Consider the following 27,997-nt stretch of genomic DNA (forward strand, 5'->3'; position numbering starts at 1 on the left):
CCTCTCGTCGCACCCCAAAGGCTCCCAAGCTTCGCGCCGAACCAGATCGCAGCTCCCTGGAAGTGCGGGCAGAGGGACGGCGCAAGCCCCGCGCAGCCACCGCGCCCGGAGCAGGCACCTTCAAAGTGTGAGGGGAGAGAGAGGGCTCTGAACACGCCGGTCTGAAGGAGGCGGCGATCTGTCACCAGGCGCTATCTACCGCCCTCGGACTGATGGGAGCAAAAGAACCGCCTGCTTTGGTATAGAGAGGAGCGCCTGTATGTCTGTCCGTCGCCAGCATAGGAAACTGTTCAGCGTGGCCGTAGTCACAAGCTGACGCTTTAAAAACAATTGCGTAATATGTGAGGGCAGAGCGCTAGTGTCGAGGAGGGCTCAGTCTGCGCATCACCATAGCGCCCACTTGATTAATTAAGTGCCGGGTGGTTGTCAACCCATAACCTACCTGTCAAGAGGCACATACAAGCATACATACTTGCAGACGCATACAGATACACATACACAGCACAAAGGCGGCCGCGTGCAGCTAAGAGCAGCAACAGGTGCCACACCAGGGAGACGGCGCTGCTCCGAGGACCGACGCCGCTCACAACACCGGACAGAGTGACAGCAGCAAGAATCACTCTGGCAAAGGAGAGCGGCCGGGCTCCCAGGCGGTGCACCCCGAACCTGCAGGCTCATCCCGAGCGACCTCAGCTTGGATTGGAGACCGTCGGTGTGCACAAATGAGAGGCGCCTGGAGGCTCTGATTGTTTTAGGACTCGTGGCGCTACCTATAGAGAAAGCGACTGCACAAGAGAAGACGTGAGGTCTGCAGTGGGAAGAAACTCGATCGAGGGAACAGCCAGTGCGTCCGCTGACCTTCGTCCTGGACTGTGCGCACAAGCAGGCAGACAACAGAAAGCTACCCCAAGACACCAGGGAAGCGGGTAGAAGCTGGCAGGGCGCTAGGGCGGCGTTTCAGGTGATTCTACACCACCTGCTACGGGTGGCGCCTTGAAGCCGCTGCCCAGCCTAGTGGTATCTCGACACCGCCAGCACCTGTGGTGCCCACCACCTTGCCACCCACCGACAACGGAGACATGGAGGCGAAATTGGCTAATAGGTATGGAGGGGGGGCGGGGCGCCGAGGGTTGGGGTGGCGGTTTTAACGTGCTCTGTAATTAAAATGGGTCGATCCCAGAATTCTGCTCGAAGGAATGCAGAAACGTTGTGAATTGAATGTATTGCTCTAAAAAAGAGGGTGATTTTTTCGGGGGTGGGGTTTGTTCTCTTAATTGTGCCTGCCTTCCTCTCCAGACCCTGCTTTCCTCTCACAACGAGGGCCTGACTGGCCATACTGCCACCTGACATTTCCCAGTAGGCTGAGGACTGAGTGATTTCAGGGCGGGACGCCGTGACCCCCTGCACACCCCAGAGCCTTTGCCTGACTGCGGCCTCTGGCACTGCGTGCTCGATTTAAGTTCCCGGTCCTGCTGCTTACAAGTTACAAATCATTGCTCCCAGGTGCCTTAAATTTATTGGTTCGATTGAAAGGAACCGGCTTCTCAGCTCAGGAAACGCACCGGTCTGTCGCTTCAAATCCCAGGGCAGGACACCACACGATCTCCATCAAGATGCTGCTTGTAGCCGGTGAGCATGAATGCCTCGGGTGGGCCCTGCGGTGGTGTGGGGGCTGGCTGGCTGTGGAATTCCCCCCCCCCCCCCCTTCTAACGCTGCTCCAAGGGGCTAACGCGTCTGCAGCGTTCAAAAGCAACATTTTCATCAATTTACAGTGGATGGGGTAGGGCAGGTTAAATTAATTGCTCCCGGTAAGGGGATTATTCAAAGACTGTTCTTCCTGCTCAATGTTTTTTCACTTTAATTTATAATGGCGAAGATTTCGCCGGATGTGTTTAATTTAGAGCATGTGTGTAAGCCTTTCGCCCCCCTGGCATGGTCTCAATGGCCGTCCCGGGCCTCAACCCCTCACTAGGTCAGTTGCATCCAATTTATCAGACAGCGCTAATCCCATAATCTGGCAGTGTCATTTCAATTAGAGGTGAGGGGCACGCAGGGATTATCTACTCCTAAACCGAATCTGCTGAGGAAAGCTCCGTGGGTTCAAGTGCGTGCTACACAGATCTGTCTAGAACAAAAGACGGGTTTGAATGCGGCGCGCGCCCTCTGCTGAATACGAATGAGATCTGTACAAAACCCGCAGGTTATGGGGTGGGAACCCGGCCTGCCCAATTTTTGACAATGATAAAATTAGCGGTGCCGGTCTGCAGGATGCACGGACAAATTTTAGGTAGGACATTAATCCGCGCCGAGCTCTTACCAGTATAGTTCTCTGGCCCAGCACGAGGCCGCCTCCCTAAAGAGGAAAAAAAGTGTCTCAGCCCAGATTAGCGAGCCTGAGGTCAGCCGAAGGGTCATGCGCGAGCCGGGTTAGAGTGATAGTGGGCGGGGTATTAGTGATTGAATCGGATGAGATCACACGGTGAGTCGGCAAAGTAAGAGCTGGGCTCCAGGAGGAGGCGGGATTCAGCTCTGGACCGTCAACTGTAGATTCACGACTCTCTCCGAGTTCTGAAAACATTAGAAGGATCCCAGCAGGTAAATGTTCATTTTTAATTCTTCTAGGATTGCTAGATCGGTTTTGTAGCTAAAACTGAAGGAAATAGATTCCCAACGAACCGGCAAAAGCAAAAAAGATGACAACCTAATCGGGGTGAGTTATCAGCAATGACTCCAGCAGCTGGAGCCCCGTGCAGCTGCGCTTGTTGAACTACGATAGGTAAAGCGCTTGATGCCCTGTGTCCTGGCCCAGGGAGGAGGCGCCCGCTACATTTTGCACAGCTGTGTTTCGCACACCCTCTGACATGCGGGCTCCACAGGTGACCGAGCGGACCTCTCGCACCCTAAACTGCATTTCGTGGATTGATAGCACCCCCTTTTCCTATGGTCCTAGCTAGCTGTGGCGTACACCTTCCGGCCTCCACCCCTGTACAGCGCCACGTTGCATTGCAACTAGATTTGCGTTATCTAACTGCACCCGCAGACACCGTGCTTGCTAAAGACGTGTGTGCATCGCAGGCGCCATGCGTGGAATGCCAGCAGTCTCCACCTTGCATTCGGCAGTGCGACTATGAGAAACTCTTATTAGACATTGCATTTTCCTGGACATTTATGTTTGCAGCAGCCTCGACTTGCGCTCTTTTTGTTCCCGTATGTTTTAGATATACTTCATGCGTCATCCCTTTCCTCCCCAGCCCCGTCCTTTCACTCTTCTACATACTTCCGATCACCTCCCACGCATCCCACCCCTCACCTGTAAGCACTTTTCATTTGGCGCTGTCAGTGTTTGCACAGCAGCGCAGCGCTTTCTCGCGCACTCCCTGCAGACCCGCTACTACGCGGAGACGCCCACGACAGACCAGCCTCAACCCGAACTTCTCCCGGCATAAACCACCACCCTCAATGCGGCCCCGCCCGATACCCGGAGGCCACTCGGGTCAACAATACGTACCGAGCAAGAATCCTTTTTGTCGCGACGAAAAATACAGAAACATTTGGAAACCGCAATGATTAATTGCTGAGATATTGGCCAATGCGGATCAGCTAGCCCAGACCTTGACTTCAAAGGTCCAACACTGCTTTGAAAACGTGACTCGGTGCACCACAAACATTTAATAACACGATCTGCAACTACCGATGAACAATAATGGATGATCCCTGGCCCCTGAACAGTGCTAACACCTTTACTCAATACTGGTCTTTTAGCCAACAGCACTTTACATGCTGTGAAATTTTTTTTTTGTTTAACCCAGAAGCTGATGACTAGAGTCGATGCCTGTGTCAAAATGACATGTGCCCATTCGTTTGTGAAGCCCCTCATGTGCCCGTGCATGTGATCTCCGGTGTTTTACGGTTTATTCCTAAAACGCGCCAGCTGGAGGGGAAACTTCTCGGTTTCCTCGACGGCTTCTGCTAGGCCGCGACCTCTCCCTCGCTGCTTGGGCTGTGTTGTGAACAGACAGCATCTTGTAGCCAGCGCGGTTGCCATGGTGACCGCTTCGGCTGCCGAAAAAGAAGAATGTTCTTGTGATTGGGATCCAAGCGCTGTAAGGAGGGAACTCGGTATAATTGCGGCCTGACGGGGCCTGTCACCAGCCTTATGAGCATTTCAGTCAGTCACATCGCAAGCTGTCGCCGAGGGGACGTGTACAATGCTGGCCTGTCTCGGAAGCCTGGTGGAGTTGTCAGGCTGGTGCCTGTAAAATACCAGTGCTCGCAGTGGCGGCTCCTCTGTTAAGGCGGAGGAGAGTCGCCCCACTGCTCAAAAGGTAAAATAACATAATAACATCTTTATTATCATTTTACTTTCCCTATTGCACTCAGTGGTGGGGCGGAGCTAGTCAGAGCAGGGGAGGGGTGCTGTGTACTCCCAAAGCGCGCATAAACTATTTGGCTGGCCCGCTTGAGCCGACCAAACAGTTCATGCACACTTTGCATATCAGGAACATGCACAGGCTCCCTGTTGCAGTCTGAGACCAATGCGTTGTGATTGGCTCAGGGGAGCCTGCCTGCCTAGGTGCTTCCTGCTTCCGCCAGCCAAAACAGGAAGATTACGAGGATGGAGGAGAGGTGGCAGCTGGCCACAAAAGAGAAGTCCTTTTTAGGTCGAGCGTCAGCGAAAGACCTATTGTCAGCCGTATTTGGGAATGTAGACACGAGAGGGTGCACGAGCGCAGATTTGACCTCGTGGGCGCGCACAGCACCGTGCCCCTCTCGTGCCTCATTCCCATGCGCAAACACACTCACACAGGCACACTCACGCATGCGCACATACACAGCCACACGCATACACAGGCACACACACACTACATACACACACGCACCCCCCCTTAAACAGACGCACGCGCACACAGACAGACAAATGCACAGACACACTCGAACACACACACGTACACCCTTCCACTTACCGGGCTCTTTCTGCGTGTCCCACAGTCCTGGTGTTCTCTGCACAGCCGGGGTACAGAGCTCCCAAAACCCCCCTTCTAACAAAGCGCTATGCACAGCCGCGACCTGTGGACTTCCCCAGGTGATCCAAGGAAGGCATGCCCAGGCCAGCGGACTTCCCCAGCTGGTGCAGGACAGACATGCCATCAGGTGCCAGTGCGCCCGGCTTACCTTCGGCCCGCACTGCTCCGCTGCGCCCTTGCGGGGGCTCGCAGCCGCCGCCTGGGACACCCTGCTGCGCAAACACCATAAACCGAGGAGGACCAGGGTGCCAAGCTTCAGCAAAGGTGCCATGGTGCGCAGCCTTTCAGCAACCGCTGCGATCTGAGCACCTCAGGCGCATGCGCGCGGACTGCATGCAACACTTCCAAACTACTCCTGCTTCTCCGCTGTCCGACACACCCCCAACTTTTGGGCACACCTCCTTTTCTTTAGGCTGCGCCTCCCAAACTTTTCGACACGACCACTGTGCGTGGCTTCATTGTCTCCCCACCTTCTCAAAGTGCCATTAAAGCTCGATTCACGCCCTCCTCGTACATCAGGTGCCCCGCCTCACCTTTCTTTTTTGTTGCATATTTTATATAGCGCGAACTCGACCCGAAGGTATTGGAGCGCTTTACCTTTACGTGAGCACCGTATTATTTACATTACAGGAGATTAAATCCCCTCTGTACGTTGAAAAAGGTCCAGGCACGTCACACTTAAAATGTACGCGCCCTCACAATACACAGATTCAAAACTTGAGCCTCCGAAGTTATTTTCATCCGTTTCATATTTAAGGCCGGAATCGGAACGTCAGCTTTTTTCATGTGGAGGAAGGTGATTTCATTTCCAGGTCCCAGCGTAAATCACTACAATTCACCAGTGCGGCAGCCGTGTGCGTCACGACGCAGCACTAAATATCCGCAAGAAACTGTCTAGTTAGTTTTGTTATGTGCGCCTTGCTAAACTTTTTCAACCACACTGGCATGCCGCGTTTCAGCTGGAACAGTGTCTGCCGCTTGCCTTTCTTATAGTGTGGCTCAACAAATAATTTTTTTAAATTATACTTTGTTATGCAGCGGCATGCCATGCTTGATCTTAATGGCGGCAGCTCGCATTTCTTTAGCTACACAATGTTTACTTTCTAAAACGGATCGAATCGTGCCACCTGAAGATAGCGGCTCTTCTCGGCAGGCTACTATATATGCGATTATGTAATTGCTCATAAGCTTGAAGGGTTTCATGGCGCTAATCAACACTTCCGGTGTATAAATAATTTGTCCATGTTATATGCCCTGTTTTCCGCTCTACAATCACATAACTTCCTCTTCCGCCTCTCTTGGTGAGACCTTGACTTCCTGTTGTATCAGCTTTGCATGTATTCTACTTTTTTTTTCATAGACTCAACATACAGCGACACTGCAAGGGCATCTGTGGCTTTACTGACCAAAATAAAAAAAATCTTGTATCCTCCCCATCAAGCTTGACACGCTTGGACACTATCCTTTATTACCATTTGATTCCTGCTTCAAACAAATAACCACCCCTGTTTCAGCCTGTCTTTTGTGCCCCTTTTGACGAACTTGTCAGAATTTGCACCATGGACCTTTGACCCCACCTCACTAAGCCCCTTCTCACCTATGCTGTACAAAACGCTGCCCTGCAACTGTGAAGCAGATTATCCCATCCAGCCCTTAGCAAACGTTTTCCTGATTGGAGTTTTTTTCTAACAGGAGAGCCAAGAAAGGCGTGCAACTCTCATTGGGCTGGAATAGTTTTACCCCCCTTGCCCGTCATGGACTGGGGGATGCTGCAGGCCATATTTCTGAGTAAAGCATTGTTTGGGCCTTCACTATTCTCAAGCCCTTTTATATTTATATGTGCCCGCTTGCACTTAGAACATGTACTATTTACTTTTTAAATGAAAGGTGCGATATGCTGCCAGATATTTGTAGCCTTTAAAGTCAAAGGGAAAAAGGTAGCCGGTTTATAAGATTGCTTCTACCAACCAAGTGAATTGAACATATATATTTTAATTTATATTCTCTGCTAAACACACCCTCACACTCACTCACCCTCACCCCCTCACCCTCACACACCATCACTCACCATCACACCCTCACCCCCTCATCCTCACACACCCTCTCGCACCCTCACACCCCCTCACCCTCACACCCCCACACCCCCTCACCCTTAAACCCCCTCACCCTTACACCCCCTCACCCTTACACCCCCTCACCCTTACACCCCCTCACCCTTACACCCCCTCACCCTCACACCCCCTCACCCTCACACCCCCTCACCCTCACACCCCCTCACCCTCACACCCCCTCACCCTCACACCCCCTCACCCTCACACCCCCTCACCCTCACACCCCCTCACCCTCCAACTCCACCCTCTATCACTCGTGGGCACCACCACATCACTCGTGGACACCACCACATCACTCGGGGACACCACCACATCACTCGGGGACACCACCACATCACTCGGGGACACCACCACATCACTCGGGGACACCACCACATCATCACTCAGCACCACAACAGCACTGTCCTTGCTTGCTACCAACAAGCATTGCCATAGCCAATATGACTCTCATTAGGAAAGTGTAAGCTATTGGCTTTGTGAATAACAATGCTATTAATTTATATATTTTCAAAGCCAACACATATTAAAAACAAGCATTTACAATGCAATGGTTTCGCCTTTGGAAAAGTTAGAGCTATTGGCATTGTAAATGACAAACTTTGTATTTATGTGTTGGTTTTGTCATTTACATTGCCATTAGCTTAATCTCTCGCAATGTGAGACCTATTGTACCCTACGGACGAGCTCAGCAGACAGCAATTACTACCCCACACACACACCCAGAGCCACACACACACACACACCCAGAGCCACACACACACCCAGAGAGCCACACACACACCCAGAGACACACACACACACACACACACAGACACACACACACACACCCAGAGACACACACACACCCAGAGCCCCGCCACACACACACACCCAGAGCCCCCCCAACACACACACACACACACACGCACCCAGAGCCCCCCCCCACACACACACACACACCCAGAGCCCCCTTACACACACCCACCCACCCAGAGCCACACACACACCCACCCACCCAGAACCACACGCACCCACACAGAGGCAGGGCAGCCCACATCTCACTTCTTGCTGTTTGAACGATAGATCTCACTTCCAATGGCTAGCCTCCATTTATGGAGCTAGCCAATGGAAGTGAGAGGCGGTGAGAGGCGGGACTTTTGTCCATAATGTCTGTCCATAATTGTGTGAAGGACAGGGGACTAAGGGAGTATGAAGGGATGCCTCAGTCATGAGGTTCCCTCCTTTTTACCACATGGTCTCTGCATCGACTTAGAAACCATGACTTTACATTTCCACAGCTGAGCTTACTGCAAGTCTCACACTGTGCAATAGGAAAAGTTTAGCGAGAAAAACAACAAGCAAAGCATAGCTGCCAAGGTATCAGATTCATAGTGGGACATTTTCATAATTTCAGTGCAAATATGAGTGATATTTTAACGACTATGAGTGACACTTTCTGGAGAGCAACATCAAGCATTGACGACGAGGGAAACATATAAATATCAGACATTACACCCATTTGCATGTCAAGATTGTCTGAATTGTACTGTGTGAGCTACCAAAGACCATTCATTATAGGGTGTGAGCCACCGGACAAATGGACTGAGGAAGGCAAAAGGGATGCCCAGCCCTCCACTAAAGGAGAATCCTGAAAGAGAACATCTCAGAAAAAGATGACTGCCTTCACCAGTGAGGAGCATCGTTATTCAGCAATTAAGGGGGCATACCTGTGTGTTGGTCAAGATGTTTGCAATCACAGCAATGTGTGAAGCATGATTACTGAAATCATACCTGCGTGTGGTGCATGATTGCAGAAAGAATAGTAGAGTGGGACACATGATTACAAATACTCCGCACAAAATATGGTAAAGTCAGCCTTAATTTCAGAGATCGGACTACGTAGTTATCTATAGTACTGTTTACACAATACTTTAATATCAATGAGGTCGACTGCAATGTTGCACCATTTATGCCTCTCACAATATCAGGGGTATTGCACTTGTGAAAAATAAACTCCTGCTGATGCTGGAGCAGGAAACAAATCAGCAGCAAGATATTTGTGTGGGCTGGCTCCCCGGGGGCTTTAACTTAACAATAATATTACTTCCACTTGTGAAAGGAACAAACACAATGTCAAAGGCACTGTGGCAATAATGCTGCAAATGACACCAGCAGATGGGTGCTTCGTATGGGATTCTTCGACTTTGCGGCCCATGGCTAGGAGGTCGGGTCAAGCAGCTGAGGCTGTGAGCTTCATACTGCCAACCGAATGTTCCTGACATCTATCTGTGGCTCATCCCGCAAGCAGCTCCCCTGTACTCATGGAGACTAATCACACCTGCAATCTGTGCCTCGTGTAACGCGCAGTATCCCTGCCCTTTAGAGACTGGTATTAAACTCTTACTGATTTTTCCCTCAGATAGTGGCATTTACCATTAAAATGTGTGTAGTCCTCAAAAGTAGGCAAACCAAAGCAAATTATGCAGCTTAATGCGGCACACTTTCAAGCAGCACTATCTCATTGTTTTGCCACTGCTGCATATATTAACGCCGCATGGGCAAACATTTCACATTTTTATCAGTTGAATATCTAAATATAGCAATCAGCAACTGACAGGTCTGAGGTGACCTGCAGCCGCGCGATAGAAGGAAGGCCTGCCCCTGCGCAGCAACACATGCAGCACCGTTTTTATTAATACATTTTGATCTGTTTGAGCTAGAAAAAGTTATTTTTTTTTTTGTCAAAATCAGCAAGTTATGCAAAACGGTGATGGATTGTGTGGCAAATCAAAGATTATGCCGGAAACGCCGCAAAATTGCATGTTTACAGGGGTCGTACTCCAGTAGTGAGCCCCACACATTCACAACAATACTTAATTATTAACGGTCACTTTGCATACATGTGTTTACTTTAGTATCAAGCGAGTACGCCGTCTCTGAGAGAATAAGTTAGAAGGGATCCATCAAGTCAGGCGGAATTCTCTTTGCTTCGTCGAGGGTTCATGAAAAAGTTGCTTCTTTAGTCGCAGCCGGTGGAACAACTCCAGTCACGGCCGGCATGAATCAGGGGGCTGGGGGGAAAGGGAGGAAAACCGCGCAGGGAGGGGTGGGTTAATGCAATGAATTAAACTTACCAGGCATCTTCTTCGGTCCCGCGCGTCGCCCCACGTCTCCTTTGCAACGCTCAACAGGGAATACTAACTGCGCCAAATCAGGAGACCGAATGCGACTTGGGGGGGAGGGGGGCTGGCGGCGGACCCTTGTTTCCTCGTATCCTGGCATTTGATAGGGCATGGGGCGTTGTGACTCCAGTCAGTCTTGGGTGTAACTGAATTTGCATGGCGCGACTGGGCGGACGACGCATTGTTTTATTAGCGCTCTTTGAGGTGGGCATAAAAAAGGCCAACAAGCGTCCAAAGAAAACATCACATCCATGCCCTGTGTTGCCGCTACACAGCTAACAAAACAAGCGGGAGGGGGAGGAGAGACGCAGCGCCATTGCGAGGCCAGCATCAGGAAAACAAGCGGGAGGGGGGCCGGAGAGAACACGGACGACGGGAGGGGGGCGGGAGAGAACACGGACGACGGGAGGGGGGCGGTAGAGAACACGGACGGCGGGAGGGGTGCGGGAGAGAACACGGACGGTGGGAGGGGGGCGGGAGAGGACACGGACGGCGGGAAAGGGGAGGGAACGGGAAAAAACGTAACTCCGCCCAGGGAAAAAATCTCGGGAACGCCCCCGAATCTGGTCCGGCCTTGACGGACAGATCCGGCACCCAATGGCTAGCCTCCATTTATGGAGCTAGCCAATGAGAGCCGGGGGACGTTCCCGAACTCCTTATTGTCAACATAGGATTTCACCTGCGCCGAAAAGCTGCGCAGAGCGCAGCCTTCGGCAGGCGAAACCCAAAAAGTGTCATTTACAATACCAATAGCTCACAATTTCCTAATGCGAGACCTATTGCATTGCAAATGCTTGTTTATTTATTGCAATCCGCACCACTCACGTCAGGTGGCAGCCGCTACTGCTTTCAAGTGAAGCCGGAGCCTCTTAGTAGAAAGCTGGATAGGGGAGAGTGGTGCAACACGGCTCCAATAAATCTTCATAACCCATCACCTTAACCCACGGAGCTATTAACTAATTTCTCACAAATGGGCCCATAACTTCTAACATTCATTCACACATTTATTCTGCTCTGAGGATTCAGTGAAGACCAAAAGTAGAGCCGCGGGGCTATAGCGGAGTGCCTAAACTTAAGATTTATACATTATTTACACCTGCAGGTTAAATTCTAATACCATGATTTTCTCTGAAGGAAAGATTTAAAACACCCCACTATTCATTTTCGATGGATCAGCTAGTAAAAGTTAACTAAAGGAAACAAGACCTGCTTAATTCTCCAACTTTTTCATTTTTATTTAGAGATTTAATCTCCTAGCATGATCTGTTTTACTTGAAAGAATAATTCAGTTATGCATTAATAATCCTGAAAGAAAAGTTACATTAAAAAAACATTCATTTATTAGCATGACAGTTTAGGAAAATAAGTCAAAAGTATATTACCCAGATGTAGAGACACCGACATCAGCACAAAAATAGTTCCCAAACAAACACCTCTCTCTCGATGTTTCCCTCTCATAGGACTTCGCACCCATTCAAAAGTTAAAGTTTAGAAAAATGTTAAAGTCCTGCGCCATAAGAAAAATTGCGCAGACCGACAGCATCTCTGGGTGCAAAGATTAAATCAAAAAGCAAGCTCCCTTCAAAGTCCCAAATGTCTTTTATACCCTTTTTCATTAACTTATCTATCTAAATTCGTAACTCTTATGTCCTAGAATGTCCGTGATTGGTCAATTTAGAGTTGGATGAGCATCACCTCATCGCTTTACTGTTCAATTTATGCGTAGTCATCATTATGATAAAAAAAAAGTGGTGCCATTGTTCAAATTCTACTTCCTTCGATGTGTCCTTTAAATTGTTATTCGGTGCCCCATTCCCACGAGTCATCTTGCTGACTTCAATAAACTTGGCATATACTGCATATAGCAGGCCACGCTGTCCTTGACCCATACTGCTCATGCACAGGCAGCTCTCGCTTCAGTCGGCGCATGCGTACTTAGACCGCCACCTCGGAGTCACAGTCGGCTTCCATTTTCTTTTGGTAACATAGGCCTCAATTTAGGAACTATTATTGAAACAAACACAAATAAACGTACATTTACTAAATAAAGCCTTTCTGTTCACCTGCCCCTTTCTAATAATATGACCGATCTATCCTAGACGTCATCCGTCACGGCTGAACACCCAGGACTCCCGCCGCCAGATTCACTGCTGCCCTGCTGCTAATCAAAGAAAGGGCGTCCCCCCCATTTTTTCTACCTTCAAAGAGCCTTGCCGATCTATTCGGGCAGGGAGATCTTTGTTCCAAAAAACCACTTGAGACCTTAGATGTCTTTATAAATCCATGCAAGCGAGAATACTACCTGTTATACTGCAAAGAGCCTTGCCGTATTATTCGGGCAGGGAGATCTTTTAACCAAAAAAACACCCATTATCCAAGATGTGTATCAAAATCCAGAATATACAGGAAGAATTCTCTTTATAAGAATTTCATCTCAAACACAAATATATCTACAATTTTAAGGAGCTCTGCCGTATTACCTCGGGCAGGGAGATCTTTTAACTAACTTGATATTTGAAACAAACCAGATACTAGAAATACATCTTTAACACATATCTGGCAGGCGGGACTTAACTTTTGATATCCGAAATAAGCATCAAGAAAAAGACCTATTGGTTGAAAATTTCCAAAAAAAACATTGGCTATACGTCTCAATAATCAGTGATGTAAAACTTGAAAACTACTTAGCTTTGTGTGGCTACTCCAGAAGAAGGCGCTGGTTCGCCGAAACGCGCGTAGAGATCCTATCGGCCACTTTTCTATGTTTTCCCTTTTAATCCAAGAATTCGTGTATATATATTTCTTTGCCACTAATGTATAAATTTGTTCAACCTTTACTTATGTGAGAGTAAATTTTAATTCATGTCCATTGTCGATTGTACTATATGTTATGCATTTTTTTAATATATAATCTGAGAATAAAGCAATATACATTTTCTTAACCTCTTGTAGCCATTTGTCTGTGATTATATTCTATAGGTTGCCTAGGTTGTTTTTTGTCAATTGGTTCTTTTTCCCTGGCCTAGGAACTTTGCTGTATCCGAATCCTCAGGGGGTCCTTGTTAAATATTCAAGCCTTTCTAATAATATCCCAGTTAGTATTTACCTAGCTTTAAGCAACATATATGCGTGAATTTACTTACCAATCTTCACGATTTATGCCACAAATAAACAGACAAAAAGCACATGTATGCAATTTTCAATTAGATTTTAACAAATGCGTACCCTTTATGACACAATATACGACAAATTAGTAAATTATGCTTGACAATTTCATGCAAATTAATATCCCACATGTATTTGTGTGTGTGTGCATTCTATTCTATGTTGGTTAATTTCAATACAGCACGTTTAGTACATATTATTGTTATGGAAAGTTACTTTCACAAGGGGTATACAAACATTTTTGTTTCCACCTTGCTCCATCAACTTCCACCTTTGGTGATTTTATCACCAAATATCTCCCAAAATTTAGAACATTTTATCTCCACATGTTTCAAATTCTTTTAATTAGTACGTGTTATATTTCTGTTTCTTCTAATTTCTTTCCATCTTGATAAAACTTTTCTTTAAACTGTTCCATCTCAATATCACCTTTTTCCCTTTCCCTGTCTTGTTTTTCTTCCATCTTTTTCTTCAAAGACCTTTTGACATTTCTTCTCTTCCTACATTGACAACTTAATCTCAAAAATAAGATCACAATTATTATTACTGGTATTAGTATTTTCCCTATAATCTACTTATTTCATAAAACCAATTTTTAACTGCTGTTAAACTTCTACCAAGTTTCTCAAGAACACCTTCAACTTCCAGTGGTTCTATTTCCTTATGCAATTGTGTAATATTTATAATATATCTCTCAATGTTCTGACTTTTATCAGGAATGTAGGTACAACAGTGTTGTACCTTTAAAATTCCACAAACGCTTCCTTCTTTTGCCAAAATTATATCTAAAGCAAGTCGACTTTGCATTACCATAATTCTCATAGCAAACATTACAGTGTTAACCATTAAAAATCGTCCAGCTGTGTCTGTTGACAATCGGTCTACTATTGTTGACAATTTTCTAATTCGGTTTGCATTAAATGATATGCTTACTGCTGGTGTTAGTGCTTCAAAAACATCACCTATTATTTCAATTACACTTTCTCTTCTTCTACGACTTAGTGGTTTACCTATTTCGTGAATTTCATTAGTGCCCCTATCGACATGGAAAATTTTAGGAAAGACCAAGCCAAGGTAACACGATCCGTATCGGTGATCTGGTAATCTATAATAAGCCTTGTTCCCACATAAAAAGTGAATTCCCGGAAAGACTGTGTCATTTCCACCTTTAAATCCCCATCCCCCTTTGATAATATCAGTGTCTTCACATTGACTTGCACCCAAAAAATAATTGTCATACACAGTGTTATCTCTTTGAATACATAATTTCCCTAACTATGCTATATCTATATTTATAGCCACATTTACATTATGCCCTTCAATATTATCATCTAAAAATGCCCATTTTGTAGATTTAGTCTGTTTCACTTTTTCTCGTCGCTTATAATGTTGTCTCCTTTCCTCAACCATATTCAGAAAAACGTTATCTTAATTTCTCATTTTACAAGTCAAATTATGTTTAAAGGCATAATCATGTGTCGATTCTTGTTTCTAATAAATATTCTCCAAAAACTTTAGCAGGCTTAATTTGATTTAGTTCTGCAACAATTTTCAATTTTGCAAATACATCATCAGAATCAGAATAATAATATTCAAATTTTCCAGTTCTATAAAATAAACTTATTACACTACAGATTACTCCATGTGTTAACGGTAAATGGTGCTACGTCACACCCTCGGAAACAGATGCTGGGAGTTTTACACAGACCTAGCAATCGCTGGCATCCATTGTCATCACATATTCAGATAGTAGTCTTGACAAAGTATTTTTAGAAAATCACTGAACGACTTATCTTGATGAATTTCAGGCCTATGTACATGTAATTTTTCAAATCATCTTTTTTATCTTTCAAACTTTCAGTTTTTCAATATCAGGTCTAAAAGGAATGATAATAGCAAGAATTAACCATATTAACATTAATACTCCAGTACAAATTAACCACATTCTACACCATTTTCTAAAAATGTAACATTTAGATTTAATTGCTTCATTAGTAGCCATTTTTTTACACAGCAGTTTCCACAATCTTTTTACCCTCAATTGTCTCCTTTTAACCTTGTTTCCACTTACAATGTTCCCTTCAAGTTCAATTACAGCTTTTGTTTGGAGATATATATATATGCTGCACCAATTTTTTCTTCTCAATGAAGCAGACCGGAAGTGGTGGCTGGATGATGATAATTGCAATTTTGAAATAAATACGATTATTGCTAATCCTTGGTGTGTGGTCTTCTTCGTTGAGAAGAAAAAATTGGTGCAGCATTTAATACGAGGAACGGTCAGTCCTCGAAACCAGCACCCGCTGTGAAAAGTGCACTCTCCTGGGGGCCAATTGGTGGATATATATATATATATATATATATATATATATATATATAAATACCCTTTTCTTTTCAATGTTACACTTGGGAATCCTTTTTCTTTCTTTGTGTTAGTTTACTCACTTTCTTTTTCAACACCTGGACAATGCAAGTTCTCCTGGGTGCTGTTTACTTCTCTTATTGAAGGCAGCACCATGTAGGACCACTCAGGTGATTTATATTTTTGATTTAGCCTTCTCACTCTTTTTGGTCTTTGTACAACCTCTATTTTCTTTCTGACTGGTTATTTCATTTACTTGATCCTTATTGTACTTTTTCTTTGTTAACCAGTTTGATTTTCAGTCCATCAATTTCTTTAGGCCAATTATCTCCTTTTTCTCACTCCTTTTTATTTCAGGTTCAGTAGTTTTTCGCTCCACTCTCCAAGTTCGTTTTCTTGAACTTATCCTCAATTGAGTTTCATCTTCACTGTCATCTGTCTCTGTTTCAGATCTTTCTATAGCTTCATTTATAATGAATTTTACAGGATCTTATTCTTTTTCTGAACTTACATTTTCTCTTTGGTCAGTTCTTTCACTCTGTTAGGAACTTCTCCATAGCTGGTACTTGGAAGCTCATCCTCATCATGAGTTATTTCCTTTTCACCAGTTTCGAGATTTCGGTTCCTGCTTTCAGAGCTTTCAGACTGTCCTTCAATATTTCCAGAATTACCAGTTTTATTTTCACTTAACTCCGTGTCCTTACTGGTATCAGTTTCTACCAAATCTCGACTTACAGGTCGATCTTCAATATTTGGTGTTTCAACAATTTCATTTTCTCCTTCTGATGCAGAGCTAGTATCTGATATCTCCAGATGTCGACGAACAGGTCGAGATTCAGTATCTGGATCCTTTCCTGGTTCACCCTCCGTGTCTGAATCGGTGGTGCTTTCACTCTCCTCCTGCAGATTTTCAGGCTCCGGCACACGAATAGCGTGAGTGGCATGAACCCATCTTTTGACTCCAGCACATTTAACTGCAGTGGTACTAACCAGAATAACTTGTCGAGGTCTTTGCCAGAGAGGCACTAGACAATTTCTTCTCCAGTGAACCTTTATCCGAACCCAATCTCCAGGGACTAGATCATGAGCTGGATGTTTCTCTTTCGTTTGTGCCTCAGTTCCCACCTGATGGAACACTGAAGTTACTACGCCAGACAGATTTTTGCAGTAATCCAGTATAATATCCTCATTTATGCTCAACAGTTTATCAACTGGTACAAATGTTTTTCTCATTACTCTTCCCATCAAAATCTCATGGGAACTTAATCCTGTTCTTTTGTCAGGATTACTCCTCAGGGTCATTAGAACAAGTGGCAGCCCATCAGGCCATTTTAGTCCTGTGGCCAAACACATTTTTGCAATTCTGTTTTTTATTGTTCCATTTACTTGTTCAACCACCCCTGAAGCTTCTGGTCTGTAAGCACAGTGCAACTTTTGACGAATGTCTAGTGCTTCACAAATCATTTGCATTAGTTCATTGTGAAAATGAGTTCCACGATCTGTTTCAATGATTACTGGGAAACCGTAGCGCGGTATTATCTCACGTAATTTGAGTTTGGCAACAGTCACTCCATCATTCCTCCTAGTGGGGAATGCTTGAACCCATCGTGAAAATAAACAAATGATCACAATTACATACCTAAGGCTGTTACATGGTGGTAATTCAATGAAATATAACTGCATTCTTGTGAAAGGACCTCCCTCCCGTCCTATGGTTCCCAAATTTACAACAGCTTTTCTTCTTGGGTTCAGTTGCTGACACACAAGGCATCTCTGACAGAGGGTCTCGCCAATCATCCTAAACTTAGGGTTGTACCATGTCTGTCTAAACATTCGAATCATAGCGTCTCTACCGATATGAGCTTGACCATGATACATTCGGGCCATATTTTATTTGAGATCATGTTATCAGGCCTTACTGGTCTTTCATCTTTGTAAACCCAGATTTCCTCCTCTTCTATTTGTCTACATCCTGCCTTTAACCAGTTATCTTTCTCTTCTTCACTATCTTCTTCCTGCATTTGTTTTACCTCCTGCCATGTCTCCTCTACTGTGATTAGCATCAAAGGACTTAAAACCTGTTTAGTTCGCCTATCCCGATTTAATAGATGCAAGATTTTTGGCACAGTATTTTGCAATTGAATCCACATATTTATTACCACAAGTGATCTAATCATCTCCCTTTTTATGAGCTGCGCATTTTACAACCGCTATCTCATCTGGTAATTGAATGGCATCAATTAACATTTTCGCAAATTTAGCATTTCTAATGGGGGATCTTGCCAAAGTCATATAACCTCTTTGGGATCACAGTTGACCATAATCATGGACAACCCGAAATCCATACATACTGTCATTCACTATGGTGATCCTTTATTTCTTTTCCCAACTCACACTAATCAAAGGAATCAATTCTGCAATTTGAGCTGAACGGATTCCATTCAGACAAGATGCTTCCAAGACATCTGCTACTGTATAAACCGCATGCGCAGCGCTCAGTACACCTTCATCTGTCCTCAGACATGATCCATCAACAAACATTACACAATCAGATTCAGGTAAAGGTACATCTTTGATATCAGGCCTTGGTTTAGTGCACTATTCTAGAACATCCAAACATTTGTGATCCACTTCATCTCTTACTTCCACATTCATGACATCAGGTAATAATGTAGATGGATTCACATTTACACATCTTGAAATTGTAACGTTGTCTGCACCTAGAATGGTCTTCTCATATTTTGTCATCTCATATTTTGTCATTCTATTATTAGTAAGGTACTGTGCCTTAGTTATAGTGAGGGGAATCTCCATCGAATGAGGTACATACACTCTCAAAGGAAATCCCATCACTATACCTTCACTTTGTTCAATACTCATATACTTGTAGCAGCTACTGCTTTTAAGCATCCCGGCAACGCCTTTGCAACGGGATCTAAAACAGCGGAAAGGTATGCAATTGGCTTTCTCAGTTTTCCATGCCTCCTGTATTAAAACTTACAATGCACATCCTTCCCTCTCACTGCAGTATAGTTCAAACTCTTTTTCATAATCTGGCATTCCCAATGCTGGTGCTTCACATAGGTTTGTTTTTAGTTGCTCAAAAGCTTCTAATTCTGCCTTATTCAGTATTATTGGGTCTTTTACTTCTGCTTTTGTCAATCTCTGTAATGGTTTAGCTATTAGTGAAAATCCACTAATCCATTGTCGATAATATCCAACCATTCCAAAAAACATTCTCACCTGTCTGTGTTTTTGGAGGTTTCATTCCTTGTATCATTTTAATTCTTTCTAAGGTGACTTGTCTGATTCCCTTAGCAATCTTGTGGCCCAAATATTGTACTTCTTTTTGACAAAATTGTAACTTTGATATTCCTACTTTATGTCCTTCATCTGCCACATGACTTGACAATGCAACAGTGTCTGAAAGGCATGCATCTTTTTGTTTTTGACGCCAGTAAAAAATCATCAATGTACTGCACTAGAACTGACTCTCCAGGTAGACTTACATTTTCTAATGATTTCTTTAACAATTGATTAAAGATTGAGGGACTTTCAGTATACCCCTGAGGAATTCAGCACCGTGCCAAAATAGGTCTTTGACTTGGAACGCAAATATTGGTTAGCTTTCAGGGTGTAACGGAAGAGTGAAGAACGCATTACATAGATCAATGACTGTATACCATTCAGCATCATGTGGAATTTGATATAGAATTACTGCTGGGCTTGGCACAATTGGACAACATGGAACAACTATCCTATTTACCTTTCTCAGGTCCTGCACTATTCTGAGCATTCCGTTAGGCTTTTTCAATCCATTATTGGTGAATTACAAGGACTGCTTTCTATTTCTTTCAAAATCCCTTGCTCAATCATTTATCTATTACTGGTGTTATTCCTTCAATTGTTTCAGCTGTCATTTTGTACTGAGGAATATTTGGATAACGTATTCCTTCTTTCACAGAAGCTTTCACGGGATCTACGTTTTTCATCAAACCAATATCTTCTCCTGTGAAATCCCACACTTGCTCCTCTTTGACTACCTCTTTCAATTCATCAGGTATTTTCTCTCGATCAAACACAGGAAACATACTATTCTTTTCTGCTTCAATTAGTGTCACTGTCATTTTATACAAACTATCCTCGTCTGGAGTTTGAAGCTCAATGCCATCTGGTGAGCAATAAATGGCACAGTTCATTTTGGACAGTATATCCCTTCCAAGAAGATTTACAGGACTTCTGTCACACACTATAAATCGATACATATCTTTGAAATTTCCAATCTCTTTTTCAATTGGTTTTGTTAAGGACGTTTTAATCTGTTGATTAGCTACACCTACAACTTGAATGTGTTCACCCGAGAGAGGAAGATTTTGAATTTCCACTGATCTAACAGTAGAACGGGTAGCACCTGTGTCCACTAGGAAAGTCACATCTACATCATTCACCTTCCCATTCACATATGGACCAGACTGATCTACCTCTAGAGTAGCGCCAAGCACACACTCTTCTACCTCTCTCAGGCACCGTCAGAAACTGTCATCCGACTCGCTTCCGTCTTCTTTCAGCCAATATTGCGGACTCGCATGTACTCTGTTATTTCTTGCTACCTGATCTCCTGCGCAGAATCCTGTCTCTGTATTGTGTCTCTGTAGGTTTACATTGTGAGGAAGTGGAGGTTGTGGCACCTGACACTGTGGATTAACTACCTGTTGCTGTGGCGATGGCTGTTAATATATCTCATTCTGCACCTGCGGATTCAATTATTTATTTTCTGAATTAACTTTCTGTGGATACTTACACTCATTCCTCCAATGCCCCATCCTACCGCAATTATGACATGGATATTTCTTCTTTAATTCTTCTATGTTTCTAGTTAATTTTGGCTTATTAACATTTCCTTTTACTCTATTTTGCTTCCCTTCTGTAGTTTTATTTTCTAATTGAGCTACTTGATGTTCTGCAACCTTTACTTGTGCCCACATTGCTTTCTCCTTGAGTTTCCTTTGCTTTACTTCAATTTCATCACTACAATATTTTGCATGTTTCAAGACTTTGTCTACAGAACGTGATTGCCATCCCATTAAATTATGCTTAATCATATCCCCTATTTCTGGTATCAATCCAAACACAAAGCGATACACAAAGTGACTCATAGCCTTTTCATTCAATTCCTCATATCCACTGTACTGTTTAAACACCAATAACAGTCTTTCATAAAATGCGTGAACTGACTCTTTGGCTTCTTGTATTGTTCAGTCTATTTTTACCCAATCTGTTTCTTTTGGTAGAATTTTATTTTTCAGAAACACTATCACTTGCTCATATTTTTGCATTACTGAAGGTCCAGGAGCACCTGTCACTTTATCTCGTGGATATTCAGCTTTTGGCCAGTTCACCGTAATCTTACACTCTGACCATAGATCGACTGGTACTACTATGTCAAATAACCCATCTAAGTCTTCCCACAAAACATTTGAAACTTACACAAATCGATCGATCTTGCCTTTACCCCTCTACTGGCTTCTCTCTCAATCTGGGAAAGTCATTTGTGAATGATAAAATATCTTGTCTACTCCAAGGTACACGCACATATCCTCCTCCGTGTATTTCAATCATAGGAAATTCGCTTACCACTTTCTCTTACTGGAAACGCTAATGTGGATTTGTCACTGCTTTCCTCTCTTTTCTTTTTCCAAATCATTTTCCACTTATCAATGTCTCCCCATTTTCTCAATAATACAATAATTTTTTTATTTGAGTAATTCTCCCTGCTTTATTCATGTTTTCTATATCTTTGTCAGTAAAGTCCACTCTATAAGGTTTCTGCAATACTTAGTATTTTGAAAAATCTACATCCATTTCACTTGCTAACCTTTCAAATCGATCATGCGTGCATTTGGTTTTCCACGTAATACTCTTACACTTGAATGTGATCTCATCATCCTGATAATTTTTAAATCTATCTTTACCAATTGTTCCAATTATTAGTTCCTCCATATCAACTTTTAGTCTTGCTACATCTAACAAATTTGGTTCAGTTTCTTTCAATTTTAAAGTTTTGATCCAATCACTTAATTCCTGCTCTGTTGGCCCTACTGGAGTTTGTGTTAAATCAATTTTTTCTACACTTTTCTCAGGAGTTATAGAACCAGACTCCGCTCCTATTGTAAATTTATATGGGAGACTCTGATTAAAAGTCAAATCTGGCGGTGTAATTTGATTGGTACGTTTATTTTCTGACAAGTCTGGGTAAACCTTTTCTTTTACTTTTTGTAAACTCTGATTTAAAGGAATAGTTAGAGATGGCTCTTTTATTTTCTGGTTTTCAAACACTGGGATTACAGAACCTATTATTACTGGAACAGTCACGGCTTCTGTATTTTTAGCAAGCTCCTATATCTTTTCAGCTAATTCATTTGTTGAACGTATATATTCAGAAGTACTCTGTTGTGCTTCAACTTGTTGTTCTACTCTATTTCCAATTCTCTCTGTTCCATTCCCTTGTTTAGGTGTCCCAGTATATCTAGTTCATATTAATGGAACATCTGAATCATATCTCATTTCTACTTCTCCGGGACATCTCTGAAGTTTGAAAATCGTTTTGGAGTTTCTGCTAGTCTATCCTCTAACTGTGGAGCACTTGGAATTGTACCCATAGAATTTGCTTGGTATGGCGGTGGTCTCCTATTTAGGATCTCCTCCAGTACTGCATCCTCGGACACACAATCCTATTAACTTATTTTTCCTGTTTCTATATTATTATTCTTTTCTGTACATTTTCGCCCATTTCCTCATCAATCAATCTATCCGGATACATTCCATCACACGTTAGCATTTCTCCACATTCGCATTCTAGTCTCATGCGTTTCTCTCTAAAATCTACAACCTCTATTTCTTGGTCCTGGTAGTCTCCAAACCTTTCTTGCTCTGAATCATGCATTTCATCCTCCCACTCAGCTAAAGCTTCAAATTGAGTTGGTTTAGGTCTTGGTTCAAGCTTCATCATGTTGTCTCTCAAGTTTCTTAACACCGCAAGACTGAAAGATCCTACCTCTGGGAAAGCTAATGCACCACCATTTTTGGTATACCTTGCCCAATTTTCTAACCATATACATGTATGGTAGCCATATTTTGTCATCATGTATGATGCAGGCGTTTTCGGAGAAGGAATTATTTTTCTCTCCCTTGTTTCAATTACTTTATCCTTTTTTAAACACATTTTTCAATTTTTGAAACCATGAAGATTTCTCTTTCTCCATTCCGTAATAAAATTAAATTTTGCTATTGATCTCCTGTCTTTTCAAAAGATCGCACACTCTTCCGTAAACTGCTTTGTAACATCAGCCTATTGCAGCGTGGTTCACACTATTGCACCAATTAGAACAAGATGCGTTTCATTAGTGCTCAACCAATTATTTTGCTGCTTTCACTGATGTACCAATCAGCCCTTACTCTGTCTTGGTGACACGGATCAATACCAGCGTGAGACCTTTGACGTCAGCCCTGCTCCGGCTTCTGCAGCTTTGACTCACCCCTTCTTTACAAAATTTATTGGCACACTGTATTTATACTTTTATACAGCAAAATCAGTTCGTAACTACATAAAACAACTCCATTCATCTGTTTCGCTAAAATCAAAGTGATAGTTTCCTCAATCATACATTAATTCTGTATTTCCAGTAGACCGCGCTTACCACTTATCTACCGTAGAAATTTTACTTTTGCCGATAAAGTAGCACTTCCCTCTATCTTACCCTTCTCTCAAGCTTAGGTTAAACTTTATTACTCTCTCCGGGTAGAGTTTTAGCCAGAATACGCAATGATCCCTATGCTCAGACCCAAGATTTCACAGGTTGCCCTCGCTATACATTCACCACTTTTACACGTAAAGGTCCCTAAACTTGTAATATACGATGATGTCACCACTTTGAAACAGACTATGTGATGTGCGACTTCACTTGCCACACTTCCACTGCCTGCAGACAGAGTGACCAGCTTCCCACACTTTCCGAGAGCCTTTTCCAGACTACATATAATGTAATACGAACTCAACAGATGTTAGTCCAAAAGTTCTATACATCAAAATTCTATATATTCTACCCTACACATCATATATCCTAGTCAACCTATAGCAACCAATGCTCTGCTACCAAGTATTACTGGTGCAGCGCAGCTCCAAAAATTCTTCATAACCCATCACCTTAACCCACGGAGCTATTCACTAATTTCTCACAAATGGGCCCATAACTTCTACCATTCATTCATTCACATATTTATTCTGCTCCGAGGATTCAGTGAAGACCAAAAGGAGAGCCGTGGGGCTATATATATTTATACATTATTTACACCTGCAGTTTTAGTCAAATACCATGGTTTTCTCTGAAGGAAAGATTTAAAACACCCCACTATTAATTTTCGATGGATCAGCTAGTAAAAGTTAACTAAAGGACAAGAAGACCTGCCTTATTCTCCATTTATTTGATTTTTATTTAGAGATTTAATCTCCTAGCATGAGCTCGATGTTTTACTTAAAAGAATAATTCAGTTATGCATTAATAATCCTGAAAGAAAACTTTAATTAAAAAAACATTCATTTAATAGCATAACAGTTTAGGAAAATAAGTGTATTACCCAGATGTAGAGACACAAACATCAGCACAAAAAACAAAAATAGTTCCCAAAGAAACACTTCTCTATCTCTCTCGATGTTCCCCTCTCATAGGACTTCGCACCCATTCAAAAGTTGAAGTTTAGAAAAATGTTAAAGTCCCTGCACCATAAGAAAAATTGCGCAGACCAACAGCATTTCGGGGTGCAAAGATTAAATCGAAAAGCAAGCTCCCTTCAAAGTCCCAAATGACCTCTTTTATACCCTTTTTCACTAACTTATCTATCTAAATTTGTAACTCTTATGTCCTAGAATGTCTGTGATCGTTCAATTTAGAGTTGGATGAGCATCACCTTCTCGCTTTACTGTTGAATTTATGCGGAGTCATCATTATGATTAAAAAAAAGTAGTGGTGCCATTGTTCAAATTCTACTTCCTTCTAAGTTTCCTTTCAATTGTTATTCGGTGCCCCATTCCCACGAGTCATCTTGCTGACTTCAATAAACTTGGCATATACTCCATGTTGCAGGCCACGCTGAACTTGACCCATACTGCTCAGGCACAGGCAGCTCGCGCTTCCAGTCGGCGCATGCGTACTTAGACCGCCACCTCGGAGTCTGTAAAGGATGTACTCGAGGTAGGGGGGGAAGTAACTCGTAGAGCGGAAGTAGGTTCACCCAGAGAGAGCTTTTGTGGGGTAAACGTTTGTTTTTATTGAGCTGTACTTCAAGGAAAACAATAAGAGTCTTGTGTCTTAAGATAACAAACACAGTCTTAGGTCTATATCCGGCCAGCTTTAGGTCCTTCAGTGTAGGCTCCCAGGGTGTAGTCCAACAGAAAGTCTTCAGGCTTCGATGATACTCAAAAGAAGGAAAAGAAAGAATACCCTAGGTTATTGGCGGGACCGATAGTCCAATAATGACAGGAAGGGGGACGGGGGAGTGAGGGGATAACCAGGGACCGCAACCGCTTTGTGAAATGCAGACTCGTGGACGTGACTAGGCTCGCACACACTCACGCATGTCCTGTGACCGCCCTCAACCACCCCTACCCGTTCCCTCCCTCGGTGAAGAACACTCCCCTTAGTTTTGCCTGTACCTTGTGGAGCCACACTTCTCCTCCTGAAGTGTGGCGGGGCGGAGCGTGGTCCCGTTGACCTCCCGGCTTTTCCTTCTTCTGCGGCGAAGTGGCTTCGGTGTCCTCTCTCCTCTCCTGGGGCGCCGACGCAGCTTCTGTGTTCTCCCGCTGCACGCCGAAGTCCTCCCGAGGCTCGCTGGACGCTTCCTCCTCTCCTGTGCCGGTCGCGCCGTTCTCCTCAGGAAGTTGCGTTATCAGTGCGTTCGTTGCTCCCGATTGGAGGAACGAGGATGACGTCATCGGTGGAACTCCCTCCTCCGGGTAAGCCCAGTCTGCCTTAAAGGGAGGGTATCCGTCCTGTGTACGCCGGGGTGGAAAGGAATAGGGGTTAATGTCGGTACCCGACTCGTGGCAGGCAGGGACCCCCTGACAGAGTCACAGTCAGCTTCCATTTTCTTTTGGTCACATAGGCCTCAATTTAGGTACTATTATTGAAACAAACACAAATCAATGTAAATTTGCTAAATGAAGCCTTTCTGTTTACCTCACCCTTTCTAATAATATCCCAGTTTGTATTTACCTAGCTTTAAGCAACACATATGCGTGAATTTACTTACCAATCTTCATGATTTATGCCACAACTAAAAAGACAAAAAGCACATTCATGCAATTTTCAATTAGATTTTAACAAATGCGTACCCTTTCTGACACGATATACGACAAATTAGTGAACTATGTTTGGCAATTTCATGCAAATTAATATCCCACGTGTATTTGTGTGTGTGTATTCTATGTTGGTTAATTTCAATACAACACGTTTAGTACATATTAATTTTATGGAAAGTTACTTTCACAAGGGGTATACAAAAATGTTGTTTCCACCTTGCTCCATCAACTGCTATAGTCTGGGGACTGACTGGGCATTAAGGCATACTCTTTTGAAGCAGCTAGAATGCATATATGCCAACTGGCACTATCTTAATTATGACACTTTAGTCAGTCGTGGCTTTTTTGGGAATGTCACTTTCTATGCTTCATTTTTAGGTCTCGCCTAGGCAGCGCATGTGCTTTCTCTTGAGACCTGCTGTATCTACTGTATGTGCTTTCAGCACGCCCATCCGTTCTCTATCGTTCCTTATTTATTTTTAGAGTTTTATATAGTGCGAACTTGACCCAAAGGTATCGGAGTGCTTTACATGGATGACAAAATTAACGTTACCCAGGTTACATATGGGGTAAGAACAATTACATGTGATAAGCATAGAGACTTGATCAGCTATAGTTGTTGGATGCACACCAAGTTATCCATATTTGTCCTCATCCTCCAAGAATGCGTTCACACTGGAAGAAATGCCTTGCCCAAGTTACACTTGAGTTAACAACAACAGCATAGTGTGGGGCGACATTACACCCCACTTCCAGTCGCACTGCTTGATTGCACATGTTCAGCGCCAACTTGTACATTCTGCCATTGTCAGGCATGTACTCCATATTTTTTCTTTTTTCACTTTTTTTACTCCCATTCAATCCACAAGCAGGAATGATATGCCATTTCCAAAGTTTCCCGTGTTTAAGTTGTGTCCTTCCGGGCCTCTTACAAAAACACGAACTGATGCAAATTCGTCCAAGGCAGTGTTTATTAAAAACCCAATGCATTTCAGGCTGCAAATGCCCTTCTGGGGTAACTATAAATAACAAAACATTTAACATTATCTTATTATTCATTATTATGCATTTTACATCAATTATTATTATGATGCATCTTGCATAATCAATCTTAATGGCACAATGCTCAATTTCATGTGTCTGTTACTGTAATTGATTGAGTATGACACTATGTTGTTATAACCATAGAGAAATAGCGGTTTCGTGCATAAGCAGAAACACTAGCAGTTTCATGATTTACATGTGAAGTGGATACAATTCTATATTTTAAGTACAAATAGATTGCAATAGTGTGTACCAGAAGAGTACGATGGACAGCAGGAAATGTGAATGAAGATTTCTGAGGTAGTTGGAGTAGAATGTGTCGACTTAAGGTAGCAGTGTAGGTATATGCAACAGTGATGACATGAGAGAAGAAAAGCATTTAGGCGTAGTATTGCGTGATACGCACATATATGGCAACAGTGTTTACCAGAAGTATATGATAGACAGTGAGAAATCTGGGCATTCTAGTTGAGGTGGTTACGGTAGGGTGTGTAGACTAAGGTACCAGTGTAAGTATAGGCTAGCAGTGATTGAGGTAAAGTGAGCAAAAAGGCATATAGACATAGCATAAGATGCTACGTAGCTACTTGACATAAAGTGAGCAAATTAAAACATATAGGCATAGTGTAAGAACTGGGACCACCAGTTCTCCGGGGGGTAGCTTGGCTCGAGCAGGAAGGCAGCCAGGGGCTTACGTGTAAAGCAGCTACTCAACACACTCATCCACTAAGACAAGAAGTGGGCGCTTGTTGAAGCGCTCTACACGCCCGTTAGT

General features: G+C 43.5%; 1 protein-coding gene across 4 annotated transcripts in view; it reads left to right on the forward strand.

Moving 5' to 3' along the window:
• Positions 1 to 670: 670 nt before the first annotated feature.
• The window catches only part of REM2 (RRAD and GEM like GTPase 2), a 278,221-nt gene continuing 250,894 nt past the window's right edge, over positions 671 to 27,997 (forward strand). Inside the window, exon 1 of one of the 4 annotated variants that reach the window (XM_078644878.1) lies at positions 671 to 1,102. In XM_078644878.1, the coding sequence (XP_078501004.1) occupies positions 1,080 to 1,102 (23 nt within the window). In that variant the 5' untranslated portion in view covers positions 671 to 1,079. Of the gene's footprint in view, positions 1,103 to 1,385; positions 1,630 to 2,457; positions 2,597 to 2,793; positions 2,878 to 27,997 lie in introns of those variants that run through there. The other 3 variants (XM_078644879.1, XM_078644880.1, XM_078644881.1) reach the window with 3 other exon arrangements.

Source organism: Lissotriton helveticus, chromosome 5_1 (genome assembly GCF_964261635.1).
Source record: "Lissotriton helveticus chromosome 5_1, aLisHel1.1, whole genome shotgun sequence".
Taxonomy (NCBI): domain Eukaryota; kingdom Metazoa; phylum Chordata; class Amphibia; order Caudata; family Salamandridae; genus Lissotriton; species Lissotriton helveticus.